The following is a 24,748-nucleotide window of genomic DNA, read 5'->3' as shown; positions in this document are numbered from 1 at the left end:
CCGCGAGAACCTATAGTGGAATTGATTACATGTCCCGATCGAATTAATGGATTCCTCATCAAATTTCTTTGAAATGCAGGAGCAGAACCCTTGATGGATCGTGGCGTGTTTACACAACGAAGGGGAAACGTTTCTGCTTCTGTCTGCAGGAGCAATGATACGGTGTTGGACCAACGGTTGGAAACAGTAGAGATGAGAAGGGCTTCGGGGGACTTGTGGAATTGGGCGAGCAATTGCTTGGATCTTCATATCCATGAAGATGCTTAAAATACACTATCCCGGGACAAAGCTGTGAAAATTTGAGTTTTGCTATTTCACTGTATCTGAAATAATAGAGTGTGTTTGGTATTATGTTAGTTGTTATAGTTGTGATTTGAAAAAAATTGTTTTTTAAAAAGTACTTTGAGGTTGGTTTGAAAAAATAGATATTTGATTAAAACTGTGGTTGAAATTGAAGTTGAAGAAAAAATAGTTTAATGTGTTTGATTAAGAATGCTTTTGAAATTAAAAGTTATAAAATAATTTTTAAAAAATATATATTAATATTGATGGTTTTTAATTTAAATATTGTGGATTTAACTATTACTATTACATGATGAAATAAATCATATTTTATATTAAAAAAAAAATTACTTTAACAAAAAACTATCTACAATCCCATTACGTACAAAATTCATTCGACAAGAAAAATTAAGTAAAATATTATCAAGAATAAAGTTAAGATTACAGTACGAGTAAATTTAATTTACCTTAAACTAATTTAAAAAAAAAATATTGTTGTTCATATTCACGTGATCAATGCGAGTAAAATCAATTAACTGCAATGGTTTTTTTAAAAAAAAAACTGTTCACGTGAACAGTGAAATCATGTTCCACTGTTCACTAAATAGTGGAGCACGGTTGAGCATTTTGCCATGCAGGAAGCAGCTTCTAGCTGTTTTTTTTTTTTTTTTTTGCATTTCAAATGCAATAAATTGTGGGATTCATGAATAGTAACAAATGTTTATTAATTAACTAAATAGTTTGTAAAATAAAACAGCAGAAAACATGGCCAACGCTACCAAGTAGCCGAACTGGTCCAATATCTGCCTGGTAGACACAGGCTAGCATCTGGGCTTGCCTGTTCGACTTTGGATGTGTCCCCTTAATTTCTAGATTTATTAATCTGTTGTTGAAAATCCGTGTTTCAGAGGCTGCCGCAGTGAAGAAAGGCCGAGCCATCCATTTTTCGTACAATAAGAACTTAATTTCTCTTTCGATTTTTGTACAAGCTAAGAATATTCAACGTTAATAGATTATTCGGTCTCCTTGTATCACTGGAGCTAATGTGTTGCTTCTTTGCACGAAGGAGAACAAAGGGCTCGAATTTTATGCAGATATTGCTATCCATGACTTCAAGGCAGCTGAATATGCAGATAGTAATCAATTTGAAACGAGGCTCATTGAATAAAAAGAAAATGCACAGTACAGATGGCAATATCAAAACATAATGCAGTGAAAGTTGATGTTGAAAAGGGAAGGACCCCTTGATTTTATGATATGCAAGAAATATTGAAGAAAAAAGATGCAGAATTTTCTCTGCGACAACATGAATCTATAAACAAAAATTACTTCACAGATTTCTCTCGAAGAACTCCCAAATTCTCTCTTCCATGTAAATTCGGTCTGTTTGCCGACGGGGCATGTGTCGTTCGTCTGGAAAAATCAATAGTTCATAGGGTTTTCCAGCTGCCACGAGTGCATTTACAAGCCTTGCAGTGTGTCTAAAATGCACATTTTCATCAATCATCCCATGCACCAGTAACAACCTCCCTTTTAACTTGTGCACATGATGCATCACAGAGCCGTACTCATAACCTGTTGGATTCTCATAAGGCAATCCCATGTATTTCTCAGTATAGAATGTGTCATATCCATCCCAGGAGGTTACAGGCGCACCAGAGACTGCACAACGGAAGACATCAGGGAACCTTGCCAAGATCATAGCTGACATATATCCCCCATAACTCCATCCATACAACCCAATATGACCAGCTTTTGCCAGTCCTTGTTTAATGAGCCATTCAGCTCCAGCGAGCTGATCCTCGGCATCAAAGCGGCCGGGATTTCCTTTCAGAGCACCTTCAAACTTTAGCCCACGACGAGCACTTCCTCTGTTATCCAACTGTCAAGGGTGAAAGAAAGAGACAATTCAGGTAACAAACTTTCTTCACTTAAGAAATATTTAAGATGTTAATGTATAGGCATAAACTTTTTTTGTTTTTGTTATCACCCATTAAGCAACTAATCTATAAGCTAGTGGTTGTAAGATGTTGACCTACGAGATGTCTCCAAGTTAACAAGCATCTACACCAATAAAATGACAGTTCCCAGTCTTTTTCAAGCTCAACTTCCAGACTTGTTAAGTTTCTGTGCATGAATATTGAAACATTAACCACCACCAGTTTCAGATTTGACAACATTCCATCTCCTAAATTTTGGTGACTGAATGAATTCAACATCTAAGTAGCATCTATCTTAAGCACATGCATTACAAAAATGTGAGCTTCCATTCAGCAAAACGAGCAGAAAATATTACAAATTGGGAGCATGCTTACGCTGGGGATTCGAACAGGCAACTCTCTATGGATACAAACAGCAGAATTGAACCATTTATGTGATTTTAGGTAAGAAAGTAACAAATATTCTAATTGGTCTCACTAGATGAGGAGCCAAAAACAATAAAATCAAAATCAAATCAAGTACATAGCCAATACATCTATGTTTAAAACACTAACCTTCCACACTAAGATGCCTTTGCTCCGAAGATATTGTGCTCTCATGTCAACTGTACTTATCCAAGAATCACATACATACTGTACACTGGGGCCACCATACACACTGATCAAGGTTTTGTATGGTGGCGGTCCAAATCTAGTTGGGTCAGGCTCATATAAAGCCCCATACAATATGGTCCCATCGTTTGCCTGTATCTGAACTATCTTTGGAGGCTCAAGTTCCAGCCTTTTAAATCTTGGAATGGTGAAAGCCTGTTCAAACAGAGGCATAATTTCTCTTCCATCGATCAAGGAGCAGAGCGAAACTCTAGGGGGACAATCGAGGGAATCGTGGATATCAACAAAATTCTGCAAGTGGTGATCAAGCACAACCGAGTGTTTCCCCTTACCATTTGTTAATCTCACTGGAGCCTGCAAGGCATTTTTTTCATCTGGGAACAGTTTAGCACGATAAAGATGCGATTCCAATGGTCCATCTCGAGTTGCAGTAAAATATATCATTCCCGCAGCCTCATTTACACCAGCAATTTGCTCAACCATCCAGTCACCTTCAGTAATTGGTCCTAAGCATGTCCCATTTGCATCATGCAGATACAAATGTCTAAATCCTGTCTTTTCACTCGCCCAAATGAATCCTTCAGAATATTTAGTGATTCCTTTGTCCAGGGGAGTGAAGCAGTCATGTAAATTAATCCATGGCAATTGTTCTTCCACATATATGACTTCTTTTTTCCCCGCCTTGATATCAAACTTAATAAGTTTTAATTTTGAATGAGACCTGTTCAAAACTTGAGCTATGAGAATATTTCCATGCATCCAATTGACTCTGGCCAAATATTCATCCTCGTTATCTGGTTTTTCTGTTCCTCCACAGAGAAGATCCAACCAAGTCACAGAACCACCATGAACAGAAACTACCCCGAGGTGAACTTTGACATTTGAAGCTCCTGCAAAGGGATAAGGATGGTCTTCCTGTGCTTCTGAACCAACAGAGCTTTTTCCTTGGTGCATAATTCTAAAAAGAGGTATCTCAGATGAATCAACTTGTGTAAATGCAATAAATTGGCTGTCAAGTGACCACCAGTAACCATTCTTCCGGTCCATTTCCTCCTGCAATCAATAAATTAAAAACCTCAGGTAAAAAGTTCAATTGTATTCACTTAGAAATAGAACCCACATATTCCAATACCATTGTAAAATCAACCTCGCAACTGAAAATAAGTAATTTAAGTTCTGCTGAAAAGTAAAAGTATTTGCAAACCAGCAGTGTCTAAGTTAACATGTGTGGAGATGACATGCCAAGAGTAAGGATGAAGTTCTCACCTGAGCTATATATTCAGCAATGCCATGAGTCTGTGAAGTAAAAAAAAAAAAAAAAAAAAACAATGTCATATTCAGTTCAGAAAAATGATGCAGAACAAATAAAAATAAAACAATCAAATAATTATCGATTACCAAAACCAAATATTATTGTATTATTTCACTGGTTAACTTATCAACATTTCTAGCTTATGATGGTGGCCCTGTTTTGAGTTTGAGCATGATAAAAAGCTGTCAAAATAATACACCATAAATGTAGCATTTAAAATAGATGATTTTGGGTAAGCGGAAATCTATGAACAAAGCCGGGTAAAAAGAGTACAATTAAAACTCTCTCAATTCCTGAGCATTTTTAATTCTGCTGTAGAGAGAAAGTCAAGCAAACCAATACTCAGAAAACTGACAGTTTCTATTCTGTCCCAATATCTGATGGGTCAAATTGGAAAGAAAGGAGTTAATTAACAATGGTTTAGTGGCGGATACAGCACTAGATAGTGATGTAGGGGAAAATGCATGGAGCAGATCCTACATGTTTGAAATTCAAATTCATAGGGTACAATGAGTGATAATTATTGTGTAATTAGTATCAAATATATGCCACAAACAGTTGAAGAGAGGTTAATCAATAGGATTTAGATAGATCAATGATTCAGTAAATAAAGACTGATGGATACATGTAATCATAATGATATTGATAGCTCATAACATCAGATATTACTCTATGGACAAGATCCATAGTTCCAATAATTAACGCACATCATCAATAAAATCATAAATTATCCAACCTCCAACAGATACCAATAATTTGAAACTTACCATTGTATTTCCCTGAGCACCATGTGTTAATTGTTTGGACTCATTGAACAAGAAATTTAGAACATGCAGCTCACTGTCCCGTACATAAGCAAGCATGGTACCGTCAGGAGAGATATGCGGATCGATAATAGGTGATAATGAGGAGCTAGGAAGCTTGAGCTCGGGTTTGGGAGAGTAGAGTTCCTGTAAATAAATCTGTAAATACAGAAAAGGTAATATCATCATCAGAGCTGACTGATTTCAACTTGTGGCTTTGCATGTAAATATATTAGGCTATTATATTTACAAATTGCTCCTGATCCATATGTACAAAGCACTAAAAATTATCATGCAGTTTAAAAAATCAAGTTAATTGAACTGACTTAACTGCATTCGATTCCACCATATTTCAAAAGTAACATAAGAGATACTTCTAGCAACTATATAAACATGAATTAGACAACCTAGCAAAAAGTACAAATGTGTTTGAAGTAGAAACAAGAGAATTCTGATAGTATGAGAGTAATATGATCATACGAGGTTTCCCATGAAATAAGAAATTGCAGTGTTATGTGATCCCAGGGATTCAAAGTGGGTCCCCATAAAAGAAATTATTTTTCTTGAATTCAAAAATCATAGAACAATTTACCAACTCCACAAGTTCAATTAGAACACTTCTCCATTACTTCAAAATTCAAACCTAAAGGAAAATCTATGTACAATGTACTTTACAGTAAACAGATTAAAATAAAAGGTTCCCAGCTACCAAACTGCAAGGATTAGAAAGCGGACAGTGACATTAACTGTTTAAACTTTAAAAAATAATTACTGGGAATCATATACAGTGATAAGTAAAAGAAGTGAGCGAACAAACCCCTGCAGGCAATGGCACCATAATTGCTTTCTTCTTCAAGCCTGTCTTCACCCATTCATACCGTGTCACTCCCAGCCCACGTTCTCTCAACCTCTCCCTCCGCAGCTTCTCTTCCGCTGATATATTACTCTCATCGAGTCCACCATCAGGGGGACCAAAAAACAATTCTTGCTTGCCATTCTTGAGATCAAAAGCAAAAACCTTCCTACTCAAGGTGTGATCAGGACTAAATAAGCAAGTAACTAAACTATCATCAGCACTAAAACCTATCGAAGTTGGCGCCACATATCCAGGCAACGGTGATTGCACTATCTCTTCAATAGGAAAAAGAATGCTGTCCTCAACATTTTGTGGGGTGGTGTTGTCAGTCAAAGGCATATTGTTACTTAATGATCTCAAACGCTTCAATTTCTTGTTCTCGCTCTGGTTCTCATCAACTGATTGCATTACAAAAGAACTACACTCCTATCTACTAAATGGCAAGGCAGCATGAACCTAAACCACCCAAAAAAAATTCAAAAAACCAATTAAATATTTTTTTTTGTTACTTCAAAATTTAAAAGAAAAGGAATGAACTGGCTAACATAAATCAAGTTTCTGAAACAAATTAACTGAGATTAAAAGGTGAAACTTTTTTAGTCAAACAAAACAGCATTAACTGTAAAGTAGCAAACTTCATCACCTCTTAATCTTTACCCCCATTTTCTCACTAATCAAAGTGAAAAATAAAGAAAAACCCAGTTTAGAATTAATCAGCATTAATCAAAGTTCCATTCTTTTTCTCATTTCCCACTTATTTTTTCTTGAATTTCTCAGCAGCCACAAACAGAGAAAGGAAAACAAAAATAATTAAAAGACACAAATAAAAATCATTAATCCAAATGACAATTACCTTCTAAGAAACTTCACTGATTACTTCACTATCAAGAGCAACAATCAAGTGGATCCAATCACATGCTACTAAACTGCCTCGATCACCATCATCAAAATCAAAACTTTTAAGCTAAGAAAAACTTTTCAAAAAGAGGAATCGAATTATAATATTTACCTCAAAAGAGAAGTGATTTCATCAGCCATGAAAGTGAACCAAAAGAGAGATTTTAAAGATTCTGATTCCTGGGAAACATCAAAGGACTACTTAGATTGTGAATCTTGAATTCCTAGTGGAATTAGATTCTCTCTTTTTAAGTTACAGAGAAGATGAGATCTATTAGAAAGGGAAATTCCTTCTTTTTTCTTGAGGAAATTTGGAACCTGAAATCCATTCAGTTGAATTCTCGATATGGATATAAATTATGGTGAAACATGGTTTTAAATTTTTTGTTTATTACACGCGTTAATGAAAGCGCGTTGTGTTTAGTGAGTGATCAAAGCATGAGTGTTCCGAGAAAATAATAATAATAAATAATAAGAATTTTTTTATTTAGAGTTTTTTTTTCACATAATTTTATCTATTTTTTAAATAAATCTAAAAGAAAATTAATGAAATTTTATTATTTACTACCTTGACATTATAAAATTCCTCATTTTATTTAATAATTTGAGTTATTAGATTATCGCGTTAACTTGAATCAATTATTTTTATTTAAAATAATTTTTTTTTATTTTTTTTATTTCTTAGAATTTATATAATTAAGTTATACTTGACTTTGATTAGATCAACTGAATTATAAATTAGTTTATTAAATCATATAATTTTAATTAGAAAATTATTTAAGATAATTTAAAATAAAAATTAGTTCAAATTAAATATATTCGACTATTTAATCAATCTATTAAATCAAGATGAGATTGATATTTATAACTTATATATTCCGTAAATCATGATAAAGGTGGGGGGAATTATTAGATTATGTGCATAGAAATGATTGTAATAATGTTTGGAATGATGAATAAAACATGATTTGCCCCATTAATCTCATGGAAAGGTAAATTCATGAATTATATCAACATAAAAAGATGAATTGACTACAAAGTAACTAGGGTGAAGTAAAAATTCAGATGAATTTACACAATCCATTGTTAGGAAATAGAGTAGAAAAAATAAATAGTGGCTGAGAGAGTTTCACATGAACTCCTTTTTTTCTTTTTTAATTGTATTTTTTTTTTTTCAATTCTTCCTTTTATTTTAACTTTTTTTTTTTTAATTAAGAGAACTCTTAAGTTATTTTTGGATCAGTCAAGTCGATTAAATCATATCAAAACGACCCTCAAACGATTTAATTTTAAATCAAAGTTAAGTAAAAGGTTTTTTTCCTACCAGTTTTGACATTTTTTTTTCTTAAATTTTTTTCTAGATTTTTTTACAATTGACTAGGTTGTTTTTAAATTGACCAAGTAATTTGATCCTATCAAAGTAATTCTTATACAATTTAATTTTAAAACTAGCTAAATAAGAAGTTGAGTCGGAAGGTTTTTATATTAATTTTTTTTTTTCAATCTCATCCTTGTATTTTTTTTTATCAATCAATGAAAATGTTTTTGATAGGGTCAAGTAGTTAGGTCATGTATAGACAATATAATATCTCCACTTAATAATTTTAAATATAAATTAGACAAATATCAAATTAGAAGATTTTAAAATTAATTCATTTGTTCAAGTTTAATAAAAATGTTAATTCGTTTTCTAGTACCTCGATATTTTTTATTATATTAAAAAAAAAAACTCAACATACAATGTAGCACATACATGTAAACCGGTATTAGTCTAAAAAACTTATAAACTGATTAAAAAAAGAAAAGAAACCTTTAGCTTAACTATGAGCCAAATCGCTAACCAATATCCACTTGATTATAAATAAAACATTTGATTTTAAGTTGGATATGTAATTAAATTAAAGTTATTGAAAAAAAAAGGGATAAAATTATGATTTATTCAGTAATATAAAATTATTTTTCTGTTTGAATAAAAAATTAGAAAATATGTTTATTTATAGAAAATGAAGAATAATTTTTCCACCCAAAAAATAAAAAAAATATGTCAAGATTAGAATGATTTTTCATAAGAAATTGAAACCGTAATTTTCAACAATCATTTGTATATGTGATAATCTAAGTATAAAATATTAATTTTATTTCATTCTAAGTATAAAAATTATCTTGAAAATTTATCAATTAAAAATTAAAATTCTATATTACTAATAAAGCAAATAAATCAATGACACTAAACATTTATAAATCCAGAAAAACATTTTATATTGGATTTTTTATAAGACAAATGAGTTTATGACACTAATCAAATATAAACATATATTAAAAATAGTTTTAATGTTTTTCATTTCTAAAAAATTTTGTGTATAAAATAAGAATACAATATTATTCATAATTGTTTTTCATTTAAAAAACAGTTGAAAAAAAACTTATAAAAAACATAATTTAAGTTGAACACCTTGCCTGTCACTGACCAGGGAGAACATCCAATTACGGTGTTCTAGCTGCAGAGATTTAAACAAAATCCTATAATGAATGTCCGTGGGTTTTCTAACGCGAGATACAAGCGCGTGAGAACCAAATGCGATAGAATTTAGGTAATTTAGGCGAAAAGAGTTTTATTCTAAAAAATGTCTCACAGGTGACAAAAAAGAAAAAAAATGTAACCCTAAATAAATAATTTCTATTTATTTACTGGAAATGTGAAATATTTCCACAATTTTTAGAAATTAAAACACTTTCTTTTGATTAGAAAACATTTCCCGTTCACCTATTTTACAAAATATTCACATTAAACGGAAATATTAACGGGTATGGATAGAGAAGGATCGATTTGAGAAAATGTCTTGTATTAGGACGAATTTGGGAACTGGACAATAACTTACGGACCAAAATTAAGGTTTATAAAAGGAAAAGAAATAAAGACACGACAAAAATAGACAGACCTACAACCAAAGTGAAAAGCGCTGGTTCACTGTCCATGCTCCACGTGTATTTTTCTTAAAAGCCATGGAGCTCTTTTTGTTGCGTAATGGTGTAGATTAGGACCTCCATTGGTATTAAATCTTCAATCAAATCCTTCGATGCGATTTCAAGGTGAGTGTATCTTGAATTGGCCAATGAAGGGTTGCCAGGTCCCATCTTTTAATGCTTGATTTTAGGTTCTTGGACCCACCATGTACGATCTTGTCTTGTTGCTTATTTATTATTTATGGCAATAACATAATTTATTGCATAACAATTTTAGAATAAAAAAAAATAAAGATACTTGAGTATAATAAAATAAAGATATATTTTAAATTAATATAAATTGATTTTAAAATTTCTATGCAAATAAATTAATTTTTTATATTTTTATCTCTGTCAAATATATTTATATTATTTCTATATATTTTTTTCTTCATTCCATGATGCTAACCAAAACACAAAACACCCTAAAGATAAATAAATAGACTATGAGAGTGGGAAAGCATGACCATGCATAGATTATGTAAATGGTTGGCATAATTTGGTTGATGATAAAGACTTTGGAATTGACTTAAAAAAATATTCATATGAAAAGTATTACACTCAACCGATAATGAAAACCATGTAAATTAATATGAGAAACTTATACTTTATAATTAAATTTAGATTTAATTTCAATTTAAATTGCTTGTTGACTCATGGATCAAGTATAATAATTCATATAAAAAGTATTACACTCAACCGATAATAAAAACTATGTGAATTAATATGAAAAACTTGTAATTTATAATTAAATTTAAGTTTGATTTCAATTTAGATTGTTTGTCGGCTCATAAATCAATTACAATCTAGTTAGCTTATTCAAACCTAACTAAATTAACATTAAAGAATTCAATAAAAAAAAATGAAATGATATTTGATGTAAGTTTTGATCATTGGATACTTCATAATTGAGCACAAAAATATAATAATCAAGATTCTTTGTCCTTTAATTTAATTTAATATTATTATTATTTTTGCTCTTGATAACTTGGGGTGTCCGGGTCAGTTTACATGCACCATGACTAATCTCTGGGTCCATTGAACACCCCACAAGTCTAGTGGATAGTTAAGACACCGTAGGGGTAACAAGAATGCACAAAGAGGATTAAAAGATTTCCGGGCCAACTTATGCTGAACACCCTGCCAGCTTACGCGCAGGATGTCCGGGTCTATTTTATTTTATCATTATTTTTGTTTTTGATAACTCGGGGTGTCCGGGTCAGCTTACGTGCACCACGGCTAATCTCCAGGCTAACTGAACACCCTGTAAACTCAGTGGACAGGTAAAGCACTGCAGGGATGATAGACATGCATAAAGATAATCAAACCCGGGTCAAGTGCTTCTTTTGCCTTTAATTACCCATAGGCATGTATGCTATGATCGTGGAGGCAACCCCATGTATAGAATCTGTAGCCATGGGCATGGACCGTATGGGGGACAAAGAATCATTAATTTCCAGCAAGAAAATGACGTGTAGGTGTCTGTCTGCTTTTCGCTTCCATTCTTGATCATCTTCTTCAGTCCCGACAGATGAAATCCAACGTAGGTCACAAGATTGTGAGGGAGCTGCTTGCCTTTCTATAGTCGGCAATGTCCCCCTCTGTCTCGTTGTGTTGGTTCGTTTTATCCCTAGTTTGAATTCGGGTTTTTTTTTTTTTTTTTTTTTCAATCATATTTTTTTTAAAATTTTTTAACAGATAAATGTAAATATAAATTTTTAAAAAATAAAAAATATTATTTTAATATATTTTTAAATATATATTTTTTAAAAAAACCATAACTACAGTCACAATCCTTCTTCTCCTAATATCAACTCAGCTATTAACAGTCGTTTTTTTTTTGTTCCCTCATTTTGTTGTTGTTTGGACACATCTATTGTTCCTGCATTTTGTTCCAATTTTAGGGATCAGCTAACTTAAGGAGGACTCGATTTCCATAATTAACTAGGTAAACCATTTATTGTATATTATATCGTTATTAAACATATTCCAGATTCAAGGCTTATGTTACGAAATGAGGTTAACCTAATTTAATTAAAATATATATAGTTTCAAGAACTTTTTTAAAATAAAACATATTGTTTTAAATTTTTTCAGCAAAATCAAATTGAGTTTTGATCATATCAAAAATTGATCGATCAAGTTTGACTATGTCAACTTCTATCCTGTTTAATTTAGAAACCAACTCAAACTAGTTTCCAGATCTACGAGTCATTGACTAACCTGTTGTGTTGGGTCGATGAATTGTTTGACAATCAGTGTTTACATCGGCGTTTATAGGCTCACCAACATATATTTTTGTCTAGAAAAAATGGCCAATAAAGAAAAAAATAAACAGTGAAGATAAAACCATGTCACTGAGAAGGAAAAAATATGCATATGTTGAGGAGCTTCTCTTGTTTTCTTTTATTGAAACATGTCAAATACAAAAATTACCCTTGAGTTTAAATAAAAAAACAAGGTTACATGCAAGGATGTTTTCATCGTTTCCTTATGGTTTTATTGTAAATATCATGTAGGTTATGAGTGATGGAGTATTTTTTATGTCTATAAATTACTCAAGATGTCTGGATGTGACGGTTAGCTAAATCCATAATAACGTGGGTTTGATATATTTTCTATATCCAAAATACCTGAATTTGATAGGTTATCAAATATAATTTAAATATTAAAACATTCACAAACCTAACTTTTGATTTCTATTATTATAATTATTTATATTTTTTATAAATCGATTCGCAGCGATCCATCTAACTATTACTTGCTATTTATGGTATAATGTAATAGACAACTAGATGTATTATATGAGGATTTTAACCAAAAACATTAAAACACACATTAGGAAAAAATAAATGTAAAGTATTAGCAATAAAATATTGAATTTCTTAAATTACTAATGACCATTACTTTTATGTAATAATAATTATTGTAGTCACCCTCACCTCTATCACATCACACGTAGCGGATTATTAACCACAGACAGGCTGAGATTCGACACATAACTGCGTTTTAATGCTGTGCTCCTATTTTTTTTCTAAAAAAAATAAAATAAAATTATATGCTCCTAAGTCCTATCATAGACAAGTTCGAGAGTTAGTTCCAAGAACTAGGCTCAGGTATTCAAAGGGATGGACAGGAGTTTCCTACTTTCCTACACCCACCAACTATGGCTATGGAAGCCCTGTTAAGACTAGGGCCAAGCTTCAAGCTAGATGCAAATTCAGTCCAATTGCTCGAGTAGAAAACTAAAACATGTTTTTGAACTCTTTTTTAACCCATCTCAAGATTTTGATACAAAATCCAGCAAATTCTCAATTATCTTAATATTAAAAATTTTAATTAATAAAAATAATTTTTTAAAAAAATTATAACAAAAAAAACCATATATTCAAGGAAAAAATTATAATAAAAAATAATATAACAATTTGTAATGTTTTACGAGAAAAATTATAATACTTTCTTATATGTTTTAGCTTTTATTATAATATACAAGTAACAGAGTTCCCCACAACATTTTAGTCCCTGCACCTTGAGGGACAGGAACGGAATTAAAAAAATAAAATTAAGAAGGGTAAAATGCTGTGATTTTGTGTTATATTTTATAAGAATACTAAAAATAAACTTAAAAAGAGCTGGAAATTTGTTTTCCTTGAAAGGGCCGGGATCCCTACTAGCCTTCCCTTGTCTCTGCCCTGTTAAGGGATCCAATAATTTCTTATGGGATTGGTTTGATGGTATATGACCTGTCTAAATTGTAGAATGCTATTAAATTTAACTTGATAGATCAATTTGTTGACTAGTGTTTAGCTTGATCGGTTAATTTATCAACCTTGAACTTAGCCTGAACAAAGTATTTTTTTTTAAATTATTACAAATATTGACTTGTATAAATTCAAATAATATAATAGGTTAATTCATGATCTAGTTGATCCAATCAACTAAATTCTGCTGCACAAATCTATCTGTCATCTTCCTCTTTCTCTTCAAGTAGGTGCTGCTGTTAGAGAATAACATATGAACTACATCTTAGACTCTCATGATAGTTTCAAGTTTTTGGGTTCGAGCAAGAATCTCTAGCAGCATAAATATCTAAAACCCATTAATGAGATAAAACTTAAAAGCTGAAAAGATGCAGCACTACCTGTGATTTTTCTGTGCCAAGGAAAGTTGAATTTCTCAGCATTATAAAAACGGTCGGCATTCTGCTTTCATACCCTTTTTGCAAATAGTTTCTTCTTCTTGTTTCTGAGGAGTGGCAAGCTGAAGTTCTTTAACATGAGAAAAAAGCAGACATTATCAATGACTGAACAGCTTAGTTTCTTAAAGAGTAACTGCAATCAACTAAAGCTATATTTCACATTCCAATAGCTAATCTTACATAAATTAATAGTTGTTTTAAACATTATACAAAATGATGATTTTAGCAGGACATACTGATAAGACATGTGAAAGTGCATCTGGCTAAATCTTTTTTTTTTTTTGGATTCGAGAAAACCTTATCCCCTGGAAAGCGTATTTTGTGGATTCAGATGAGCGAGTAAAACCCCGGCTATTCTAAGCTTTTATAAGAAATGCACGCCCTGACTTAAACTCGAGTTCTGCTATACAGATATCAAAGCCCTTACTATCACACCACGCCCCTTGAGGACGCATCTGGCTATTTCGATTTCACTGATCAAGGGACAATGCAGGAGCAATGCTTGTGGAAAAATAACTGGAATATCCATTGAAGTATATCTTGGAAGTAAGCAGAGGCAACTTCAGCCAGGAGTTTGCATGAATCATCTTGTTGATAATGCACTCAAAAGGCATTTCAGAAACAAGAACAGCCAGCTCATCATCCCCTGGTGTCTGTTTAGATCTCTTTGACTGGTAGCAACCCATGAAGACAACTAACACAGGTCACTCAGAAAATTTATTGGCAATTAGAAGGATCATACCGATGGTACAACTTGAAAATCCTGCCTGGTAATTGTTAAGGAATTATTAGAAAATAATATAAATTATATCCTGAAACCTCATCAAAAAGCTTAAACTTTTGGATTGAGATGATTCTTTAACATGGTATCAGAGTCTTGATGACCAAGCGATCACGAGTTTGAATCTTACCACCCCCATTTATTTGATAAAAATTAAGCACAAGGTAATGTGGGTCTATGCAAGTTTCAAGCTCAAAGAGCTTTCATTTAAGGGGATGTGTTAGAGAATAATATAAATCATATCCTCGAATCTTACCTAAAAGCTTGAGCTTTTGGGTTGGGATGATTCTTTGACAAGAACATTTTACATTGAAATAACAACCGAGGATGAGTGTCTGCAGCCTTTAACCTGCTGATAAAGATCAAATTCAAAGACCAAGAAGAGAACGAAGAGATGAATTTAGTCATTTTCAGGAATACTTACTGCAGAACATTTTCAAATTAACTGATCCACTAAAGCTGCAAGCACTGAAACTAAGCTTAAAGTTATTAATCTCAACTAGAATTGGCAGGTTTTGGAATCTTAGCTTGACTCAACGTTTGTGTTCATGTGTGTGTTCCCTTGTTAAAAGTATGTAAGAGTTCAACACAAGTGGTAAGAGTCCTAAGACCAAGAACAGAAGCAACAAAGTTACAGTTTCTTCAGCAAAACTCAAGCAGTATGGGCACAAAGTAAAATGTTAACAGACACCCTGCTAGAGCTGGGATTGTCATAGGATAAGATCAGTCTTGAATGTACCCTTAATTAAATCTGTGTTTCTGGTGATTTTTTCTTTCACATTAATCCCCTATATGCTTATCTCAAATTTTCCATCACCTTTGCAACAGCAAAATTGTTTTCCTTTCGTTCTCTTTTCCCTGGAAAACATGACATGTTTGGTAAAACATCACATAGAAGGCTGATTGACAAAGCTATCCTTCCTGTTTGATTGAGACAAACCTAATTACAGCAATCATCTGTATCTTTACACACATCAAATTGAATCTCCTCTCCTACTTTTCAACCAAATTGGTTGCTGAAGCAGCTGCTAAGTTTGTGCAGCTAAAATTAGACATTGCACCTAATCTCATTATCTGAAAACCACAATAAAAACCCTCTCTATCCCCTCTTTGAGACATCAAACACTTGAACTAGCAGCACTTGCATAGTTGCATTTGCATTGCTTTTCATAGCTCCAAGGTCAACAAAACCCTAAAAAACCCACACAAGATGAAGCAACTAATTTCCTTCTCATTTTCTCTTGTCCTTCTCTTCCTCCACTGCACCCAAACACTATCCCAGCCACCAAGTGCAGCACCAGCAAAAGCACCTGCTGCAGCCACTGCACCACCACCAGCTGCAACGTCTGCTCAAGCCTCGCCACCTGTTATGGTTCCTGTACAAGTTTCAAAAGGCCCTGTCAATGTCATTAAAATCCTCCAGAAGGCTGGTCACTTTGCCTTCTTCACCCGCCTTATAAAATCCACTCAAGAGGACATCCAATTATTCTCCCAGCTCAATGACTCAAGAGATGGGGTCACCCTCTTTGCCCCAACTGATGGCGCCTTTTCAGCCATTATCAAATCTGGTGTTCTTAACTCCCTGACGGATCATCAGAAGATCGAGTTGGTACAATTTCATATAATACCAAGAATTCTGACAACTGCCAATTTTCAAACTGTCAGCAATCCTATAACAACACTAGCAGGATCTGGTAGTCGTTTCGCACTTAATGTGATAACTACAGAAAGTATGGTGAATGTAACTACAGGACTTACCAATACAAGTGTATCGGCAATTGTATACACAGATAGCCAGCTTGCCATTTATCAGGTTGACAAGGTGCTACTTCCTTTAGATATTTTTGCCCCTAAACCTCTTGCTCCTGCACCAGCACCACCAAAGCCTAAAAAGGATGATGGTGCGGAGAGTCCTATGGTTCCTGAAGATACTTCTGGTTCAGTAATATGCATGGTGCATAATACTCTGCTCATGTTTGGAGTTGGCTTAGTTGCTGCTGCTCTTCCTTTGTGACCATCGAGTTTTGGCAAGGTATCTTGGAGTGTGGTCATTTCTTCACCAGTGGTTCATGATTTTGCTGGTTACAATGAACGGTGATGTTCAGCAGTTTAAATGCTTTGAAAAATTGTCATATCCACTCAATTTTACTCGTTTTGTGAATAACTTTGCATTTAATTCAGTATTTTTATTGTTCATTGATCTTTCCTTCTCTTTCTTTTCCTGCTTTGATCTCTATGTGGAATTTTAATGGATATCAGCCAAAAAAACATGTTGATGCGCCTTAATTTTTCAATCATATATTGATTTGGAAACAGATGGAGCATGCTACCTACCTCTTTAAAGAAAAACAGGAGTAAATACAAAAACTCTTCAAAGTACCTGCTTAAATACTACCACATACATTTTCAAAACATACCACCACTGAATTTCTGCTGCTAAAATGCAATATACTTGTGCAAAACATGAAGCAAGCTACGCTGTATTGACTCTGAATTAAAGAACAAAACCAAGAGGCTTAAAATGGCTAATAAGTTGCACCTTGATCAAATCATGGTTGCATTTCAGAGGGTTGTAAAATCAAGAGTTTCTAGCCCTGCTATCGGCATTCTTGCAGATCCCAACATCTTTTTAGTTGAGCTCTGATTATTCAAAAGCGCCCCATGCTAGAAATTATATAATTGATACTTTTCTGCTACATTTCTGATTCTCCCACTTCAGAAATTAGCACGAAGCTGGGAAAGGCCATAGTTACATCCCTGGAAGAAACAAAATGGTCATGTTGGAAGTCAATTATAGTAATCAATGTTATCCTAGAAAACATAAAGCCATGCATATTATATGAACTCATGATTTGAAACCAAGCTCAAGGAAAAAAAAAAAAAAAAACTTAAACTCAACGAATTTTGGGGCACTGTCAAGAATAATATTTTTCAAGTAACAAATTCAGATGCAGGGTTCCTTTGCACAATTTACAAACTGATTTTGGAACTTGCTACTCACTTTAAGAAAGGTAGAGTCATGTTCTTGATAATAGAAGGATTCTTCAACACAAATTCCTTCCACTCTTCTGGATCAATTTTTCCATCGCCTTTTGAATCAGCATCACTGAATGTCTTTGAGGAAACCATTAGAAAAAAAAAAGAGACATCAGAATGTTTCAATCACATAAGCAAGAATTAACAGATTCGACAAGGCCAAACCAATTGGAACCTTATCAACAATTGTCTGGACGACATCATCTGACAGTTCCAGATCCGATTCCTGAAGAAGGGCCACTACCATCTCCTTCAGCTATCAAATAATCCAAAATTATGAGGCAGAATATAAATTTGAAAACGCACTCACTGCTAAAATAATCATTTTCATTTTTCAAAACATTCTACTCATTCTCTGATATTATAATTCTTCTGGAGTTCGTGAATGTAGGATTATGGGGGAAAAAACTTTAAACATTTAAGTTCTCAGCATCTTATAGGAAATATACTATATGGTATTTATGGGAAAGAAATGGAACACACCTCCTCCTGTTCAATGAAACCAGTTTGCCTTAGATCATATAATCTGAAAGCAACTGCAGTAACATTCTTCCCTGATTAGTAATTTATTCATCACCTGACTAACAAAAACCAAATTGACATGCAGAAGAAACTGGATGTTTGTGTGTGTGAGGGTGGGTGGGTGCAGGTACACCTACATGCATTATAGTCGAGGGAAATATTAACCTTACAGTAGATTTTTTCTTCAACTGGAGAATTTGGATGGAAGACACCCAAAGATTGAACGAATTCTCCAAACTCAATGACTCCATCGCACTTGACATCAAACAAATCAAACATCTGCAGAAGTACCAGAAGCAGATGCAACTTAGAAAGAAGGCCATAGCACCAGGCGGCCGTACCATGACCATATGAGGAAGAATCTCTGGCACTGTAAATTATCAAAATCCTCTGAGAGGAGACATAAAAGGCTTGAAAGATGCACCAAAATCTATGCTTCTTCAGCACCTACATAAAGCTAAAAGCAAACTATCCCAATATCATAGAAATTGTTGGCATACATACCCTGTTTGCAAACAGATTCTTCTTATTGTTGTTTCTGAATAGCGCAAACTGAAGATCTTCCTGACAAGAAGCAAGCAGACATTACAATGATATCACCAAGCCATGGTTGTATACATGCTTAAATTAACATACACACACCATTTCAAAATGGCACCTAATATCCATACCTTGCTAATAAATCCATCGCCAATGACTGAACTACTTAATTTCTTAAAAAGTTGATGTAAGGCCTCTACTTCGCTTACAGTAACTGCAATAAACGAAAATCAACAGTTAACAGTTTCTTGTCCAGTGGACGAGGTTCATGTGATGATTTTCACGATACGAAATGGTAATTTTAGCAGGGCAAGCAACTAACTCTGAGCAAGCTGTTTCTAGCAGAAACTTAAAACTAATAATTAGGAACAGAATTGTTTTTCCTTCTCCCCTTTTCCCTAACAACATCATACGCATGCTTCTTATTCTTTCAATATTGTCAACAAAGGTTAACATACAGGAACCAATCAAGGCACTCTCTACCCATCCATGTAGTAAGACAAAAAGCAACAGTTGTCTAGAAATTAGTGGAATATCCATTGAAGCATAGCTAGGAAGTAGGCTTGTTGATAATGCATACTCACAGGGTGTTCCAGAAGCAAGAACTGTCAGCTTTTTACACCACGCTGTCGTTTTTGTTCTCTTTGACTGGCAGCAGCCCATGATCAAGACAACCAGCACGATCCAGTCATAAAACTTTTTGGAAATTAGCAGGCATGCCAATGGTGGTTTCTACTGAAAAAAATCCCGCCTGGCAATTCCCAAAGAAATACGCTAGATTGGAATAATTGCTAAGCTTGAGTATCTGCAGCCTTTAACCTGCTGAGAAAGATCAAATCCACAAAACAAAGACATATCAGGTCATGATCAGGAACAACCAAAAAAAAAAAAAATATCAAACCTACTGATCCACCACAGCTGAAAGCACGGAGATCAAGCTTAAAGCAAAGATTCTCACCTTGAATTGCCCGGTTCTTGGAATCTTATGGATTTCCCTCTTCGTTTAAGGATGTAAGAGCTCAACTTAAGTGGTAAGATCAAGAAGGCAGTGTCATCAGCACAAAGAAAACCCACAAAGCAGGCCTTTACTTGTCTATGGCAAGACTCCTCCGGTCAGGTATGATGAATTTTCAGCAACCATTTTCTTCCATGTCACAGCCAGTTGACATTTGTCCAAAACGTCCTCTCTTTTAGCCACACGTCCAATTTGTAATCTTTTTGAAAGCTTGCGTCTATATTTCTGCATCCTCAAGAGCATAAATTAATATAAAGATATGTTTGAATTTTCAAAACTTTCGAACACTACAAAGAATTTCACAAGTATTATATGGTACCTAAGACCAAACAAAGCCTACATAAGCTGACATGACCATCCCTTTGTAAAGTACAAAAAGCTTAGAGATGGATCTGAAAGGGAGCAGAACTATAAGCCAGCCACAATAAAGATAATTACCAACAACGACTTCTCACAAAACAGATAAAGAAAAATCGGACTCAACCCGTAATTTGGTTCAAGTTATGGGATATGCTGGATAAGGGTGAGGATATATAGTCAACTCAAATTCATCTTTATCAATTTGAAATGATGTGGTATCAAAAATTTAAAAAAATTAAAATAATTTAACTGGATTGATTGACTTATAGGTTAATCTGATAGATTACTCAAATTTAACTAGATGAATTGTATATAAAATCTAGTTTTAGCTAAATTTACAAGTCATCACTCCTTGTCTTAGATAATGAAAACATTGAAATTATATTTTCTTCATTGGATAAAGAGACGTGAAACTTCACCGGGAACCAGAGTTGACATGATTTAGAAAATCTCCTTCTGTCTTGAAATCGATTTTGAAAATGACATCAAATTTCATCAAGTGATGATTCGCCGGGAGAGTTATCATACATGTACAATTGGCTCCAAAATGTTACGTAACCATCCATTATATAAAATAATATCTGCCATTTAACAGAGTATTTTTCTCAGTATGCCATTAGCTGTTAAATCCTATTCGCCCGTCTCATGTGATGACCTAGAAAATGTAGATTTTGAAACCAAATTTGAACAGGCTTCTTAGTTGAATTAATAAAGATATTTACATGACAAAACTTGATAGACTTTGCTAGGTTTTTGATGACATACTTGATCCAATGGCCCACAAGTTAAGCAAGTCTTTTTCTAAGTCAGTTTCTTGATCGAGTGATGTAGACGAGTCTAAAGAGTTTGATAGTTTTGATTAGTCAAGTATGAATCTTTACTAGTAGATTGTGTAGAAAACTTAGTAGATTTATTTATGAACTGGCAAGATAGAGTTGAGTTCTAAAAATATCTATTCATGCTAGACGAACAACTAAAAACTAATAATTTTTTATTTGATTGTTGAACATGGCTCCAATTTTATTAGATAATTCTATATACCTAGTTTTATAGGAGACTTGGTTGCTGTATCTGGTCTAGTTCTAGATAACCCTCAAATTAGGCTTGGAAAATGCTAAATGATTAAGTTTTGTTATTTTTCTTCTTCTTTTTGTTTCAATTTAATTTTGATTTTATGTTGTGTTTCATTTTGGATTTTAAAGAGTTGCAAACCTCTTAAGAGATAAATTCCTGAGATAATTATTCAATAATAAAGTGCGAATTAGAGTTCTTATGTGAAATCCCTTTTCTTCCCTTTTCTTGTTCGTGTGTTGTGTTCCCGTCAATGTCAGCTGCCATGACTAGTAGAGACTATCTCAAGGAAAGTGATGATGGATTGGCAAGCAACAAGGCTCGCATCCTGAAACTTACAACCAGAATCCACTATGCACACCTGTTGGTTAACGTTTCAAAGGTTCTCATAACCCGTCTTCAAGTTATATATCCTGATCGGCCATTGCTTGACTCGAAGTCAAGGACTTGAACCTAAATAAGGAAGGTTCCCTTGATGGTTTCTACTTGCATGGTTAAACCCTTGTTTGATCTGTACTTTCCAATCTAAATTATGGAGTTCTCCTGTAATCTCTGAGTGGATTGCTTCAATTTACGTATTCAGATTATATATAAAGTATGTGATTCTATGAAATGGCCTCTGTGATGCTATTACGTGGGTACCGATAGATTTTTTTATGTAATCTCCATCTCTTCTATGATGAATGTTGTATTCCATTGTAAACTTGAAGCAATTACAGAAATATTTGAACACAAACAGATTTCAAAAATCTATGGCCATTCAACAGTAGATTATTCAACCATTTTCGACAGAATTCATTTCTTATCATACAATAATCTGTAAGCAATTGAACATGCTTGAAACTTTTATCACTAGCATATATAGAACAGGTCAAGTGTTGCTTCAAAGAGAAATATTTATCACTAGCATACATTTAACAGACTTCTTCCAAGTACCACCCCAGAAACTATATACATTTTCTAAACACTTTGCAAAATTTCTGATGCTGTAATGCCATTTACATACGCAAAACGTGACCTGAACTAAGCTGTAGACCAGATCTTGGCTGCACCGAGGAGGTTGTGATTAACCTGAAGTCTGTGTAGCTCTTGTATCGACACCCATGCAAATTCCAACATCTCCAAAATAGAGCTGGTTTAAAATGCACGGATCACCATTGCTAGAAATGACATGATTCATAACTTTCTGCTATATTTCTGAATCTTCAACTTCAGTTTTTGACACGAAGCTGGGAAAAGCCAAAGTTATATCCCTGGAGAAAAAAAGGAGTGCCTAGAGTTAATAACTTGAATTCGGAGCTACATTCTAGACTGAGTAACCAGGTTGTGCACAATTCACAAACTGAGTGAACTTGCTACGCACTCACTTTAAATGAGGTAGAGTCATGTTCTTTATAAGAGAAGGGTTCTTCGACACGAATTCCTTCCACTCGTCAGGATCGATTTTTCCATCACCTTTCAAATCTGCATCGCGAAATGTCTGTGGAAAAGCTCAAAAGACAAAAATTAGAATAACGAACCGAATAAGCATGAACAAGGAAGTTTGACACAGAAAATAAAATAAAATTGTACCTTGTCCACAATTGTTTCAACAAAGTCATCGGACAGCAGTAGATCCGATTCATGCAGAAGTGCCATTACCATCTCCTTCAACTGTTGAATAACTTAAAATTATGAGTCAGAATTTACATTCGGAAACAGATATATACTGCTGGATCATTATTTTTATTTTTCATTACATTCCTCTTAATTCTCTGATGGTATATATTGTCAGACTATAGCCACTTCTGGATTAGTAATGTGGAGTTTTTAACAGAAAGAACAAAACAATAAACCTAAAACATGTCCACAAGCATCAGCATGCATCATTATATGGTATGTAAGAGAGAAATGGTATAGAAAAGAATTGCAGTACTCGCCTCGTCTCGTTCAATGAAACCAGTTTGCCGTAAATCATATAATCTGAAAGCAACTGCAGAAAGTTCTCCTCTCATTAGTAATTTATTCAGGAGCATGTTGCAAAAAATGGTTAAGTGACTAACTTCCAGTTTTTATGGTGTATAGAAGTCCCAATTGACATGCAAAAGAAAACATGTGTGTGTGTGTGTGAGAACTCAATCCTACTTGTATTTTATCCTAGAGAAACATTAGCCGTACAATGGATCTTGTCTTCAACTGGTGCATATGGATGAAAGACACCCAAAGATCGAACAAATTCTCCAAACTCAATTACTCCATTGCGCTTGACATCAAATAAATCAAAAATCTGCAGAAGTATGGCAAGGCGATGCAACTTAGGAAAAAGGGAAAATGCCATGGAATCAGTCAACTATTGCTATATTAGAGGAAAAAGGTTGCACTACAAACCCTGTCTGCAAAAAGGTTCCTCTTGTTTTTGTTCCTGAACAGTGCAAGCTGAAGTTCTTCCTGATGAGGAGAAGAAAGAGCCATTTTAGTGATATCAGCACAAATTAATTAAGTCCTAATTGTAAACATACTTAGATCAAAATAATCCATAAACCACTTCAAACGAATACCCATACCTTGTGAATAAGCCCATCATCAATGACTGAACTGCTTAGTTTCTTAAACAGTTCATACAAGGCCTCTACTTCGCTAACAGTAACTGCAATACAAAATTATTTCATATTTCATCAGACAGTCTCACATAGTTAACAGCTGTTTTTGAGCTTGATACCAAATAACTTTTTTAGCAGGAAATACAACAAAATGGGCGAGCAGTAGCTAGCTGAAACTCAAACTAGTGATTAGGAACAGCATCATTGTTTTTCTTTCTTTCCTTTTCCCTGACAACATGACTTCCATGCTTCTTATGCCTTTCAGTGCCAATAAAATTGTCTTTTGTTTTAGTGACCAACCACACCGAAGGTTGGATACACAAACCATTCCATGTACTACACTCCAACAAACTGAACTTCATGTCTGAGAACTAGTTTAATCCGCACGATAGCGATTACCTACTAAGATGTCCTAAGATATGACTAGAAACAACACTTATCGAAAAATAGCTGGAACATATTGAAGAATAGCTAGGAGGTAAGGGGGGAAATTTACACCCAGGAATTTGCAGCAATGATCCTTCTGACAATGCATACTCACAGGGTGTTTCAGCAGCAAGAACTGTTGGCTCCTCGTACCCCGGTGTTTTTTTGGTTCTCTTTGAATGGTAGCAACCCATGAAGACAACTAGCACCAGTCACCAATAAGAATTCTTGGCAATCAGCAGGCTCATGCCAATTCTACTACTTGAAAACACCACCTAGTAATTCGCAAAGTTATAGATTGAATTAATGACTGAACTTGATTATGTGCTGCCTTTTACAAACTCGCAAAGATAAATGGTCAAATTTCAACCACTGAGACCAAGAACACAAAACGAAGACAGAAATCTAGTCATGATCAGTTATAATTTCCCATCGAAATTTAAACTAATCCACTATTTCCAAGAAAAAATATTACTATGACAGCAGCTGATAAAGGGAATAGACTCTAATCATCC

General features: G+C 33.9%; 4 protein-coding genes across 11 annotated transcripts; 1 reads left to right on the top strand and 3 right to left on the bottom strand.

The window, feature by feature from the left end:
- Nucleotides 1-1,424: 1,424 nt before the first annotated feature.
- Nucleotides 1,425-7,049, bottom strand: LOC118057143 (uncharacterized). 3 transcript variants are annotated; one of them, XM_035069643.2, is made up of 7 exons: nt 6,815-7,049; nt 6,659-6,731; nt 5,767-6,261; nt 4,914-5,108; nt 4,101-4,130; nt 2,778-3,887; nt 1,425-2,164 (listed from the first exon to the last, which is right to left on the bottom strand). In XM_035069643.2, exons 3-7 carry the CDS (start codon nt 6,211-6,213, stop codon nt 1,613-1,615), a joined length of 2,334 nt encoding a protein of 777 aa, XP_034925534.1. In that variant the 5' UTR covers nt 6,214-6,261; nt 6,659-6,731; nt 6,815-7,049; the 3' UTR covers nt 1,425-1,612. The 3 variants fall into 3 exon arrangements, with proteins under 3 accessions (XP_034925534.1, XP_073261001.1, XP_034925536.1); XM_073404900.1 differs by having other exon boundaries at nt 6,659-7,049; XM_035069645.2 differs by lacking the exon at nt 6,659-6,731.
- Nucleotides 7,050-15,818: 8,769 nt separating this feature from the next.
- LOC118057140 (calcineurin B-like protein 7) lies at nt 15,819-20,591 on the bottom strand. 6 transcript variants are annotated; one of them, XM_073405025.1, is made up of 11 exons: nt 20,282-20,591; nt 20,117-20,189; nt 19,741-20,022; nt 19,367-19,604; nt 18,914-18,996; nt 18,747-18,802; nt 18,413-18,612; nt 18,204-18,256; nt 17,896-17,976; nt 17,686-17,798; nt 15,819-17,441 (listed from the first exon to the last, which is right to left on the bottom strand). In XM_073405025.1, exons 4-11 carry the CDS (start codon nt 19,443-19,445, stop codon nt 17,378-17,380), a joined length of 729 nt encoding a protein of 242 aa, XP_073261126.1. In that variant the 5' UTR covers nt 19,446-19,604; nt 19,741-20,022; nt 20,117-20,189; nt 20,282-20,591; the 3' UTR covers nt 15,819-17,377. The 6 variants fall into 6 exon arrangements, with proteins under 6 accessions (XP_073261126.1, XP_073261130.1, XP_073261129.1 ...); XM_073405029.1 differs by lacking the exon at nt 20,282-20,591 and having other exon boundaries at nt 18,747-18,806; nt 19,363-19,604; nt 20,117-20,275; XM_073405028.1 differs by lacking the exon at nt 20,282-20,591 and having other exon boundaries at nt 18,747-18,806; nt 20,117-20,275.
- Nucleotides 15,895-16,884, top strand: LOC118057139 (fasciclin-like arabinogalactan protein 12). The gene has a single exon (XM_035069630.2). The coding sequence runs from the start codon at nt 15,895-15,897 to the stop codon at nt 16,696-16,698; it is 804 nt and encodes a 267-aa protein (XP_034925521.1). The 3' UTR covers nt 16,699-16,884.
- A 1,471-nt stretch (nt 20,592-22,062) lies between the features above and the next one.
- Nucleotides 22,063-24,436, bottom strand: LOC118057142 (calcineurin B-like protein 4). The gene is made up of 8 exons (XM_035069642.2): nt 24,349-24,436; nt 23,772-23,854; nt 23,596-23,655; nt 23,386-23,494; nt 23,148-23,200; nt 22,801-22,881; nt 22,596-22,708; nt 22,063-22,481 (listed from the first exon to the last, which is right to left on the bottom strand). The coding sequence occupies exons 1-8, from the start codon at nt 24,425-24,427 to the stop codon at nt 22,418-22,420; spliced, it is 642 nt and encodes a 213-aa protein (XP_034925533.1). The 5' UTR covers nt 24,428-24,436; the 3' UTR covers nt 22,063-22,417.
- Nucleotides 24,437-24,748: the final 312 nt, after the last annotated feature.

Source organism: Populus alba, chromosome 15 (assembly GCF_005239225.2).
Source record: "Populus alba chromosome 15, ASM523922v2, whole genome shotgun sequence".
Classification (NCBI taxonomy): Eukaryota; Viridiplantae; Streptophyta; class Magnoliopsida; order Malpighiales; family Salicaceae; genus Populus; species Populus alba.
The sequence above is the reverse complement of the archived record's forward strand: the minus strand, read 5'-3'. Positions and strand labels throughout refer to the sequence as shown.

Coding starts and splice junctions, on each gene's coding strand:
- LOC118057143 (XM_073404900.1), bottom strand. CDS start 6,213: ATGCAATCAGTTGATGAGAACCAGAGCGAGAACAAGAAATTGAAGCGT. Junction 3,888..4,100: donor TTGCTGAATATATAGCTCAG/GTGAGAACTTCA, acceptor TATTGATTGCAG/GAGGAAATGGACCGGAAGAA. Junction 2,165..2,777: donor AAGGCATCTTAGTGTGGAAG/GTTAGTGTTTTA, acceptor CACCCTTGACAG/TTGGATAACAGAGGAAGTGC.
- LOC118057139 (XM_035069630.2), top strand. CDS start 15,895: ATGAAGCAACTAATTTCCTTCTCATTTTCTCTTGTCCTTCTCTTCCTC.
- LOC118057140 (XM_073405025.1), bottom strand. CDS start 19,445: ATGGGCTGCTGCCAGTCAAAGAGAACAAAAACGACAGCGTGGTGTAAA. Junction 18,613..18,746: donor AGAATCTGTTTGCAAACAGG/GTATGTATGCCA, acceptor GATAATTTACAG/TGCCAGAGATTCTTCCTCAT. Junction 17,442..17,685: donor ATGACTCTACCTTTCTTAAA/GTGAGTAGCAAG, acceptor TGTTTCTTCCAG/GGATGTAACTATGGCCTTTC.
- LOC118057142 (XM_035069642.2), bottom strand. CDS start 24,427: ATGGGTTGCTACCATTCAAAGAGAACCAAAAAAACACCGGGGTACGAG. Junction 22,882..23,147: donor GTTTCATTGAACGAGACGAG/GCGAGTACTGCA, acceptor GTTATTCAACAG/TTGAAGGAGATGGTAATGGC. Junction 22,709..22,800: donor TTGAAACAATTGTGGACAAG/GTACAATTTTAT, acceptor GCTTTTCCACAG/ACATTTCGCGATGCAGATTT.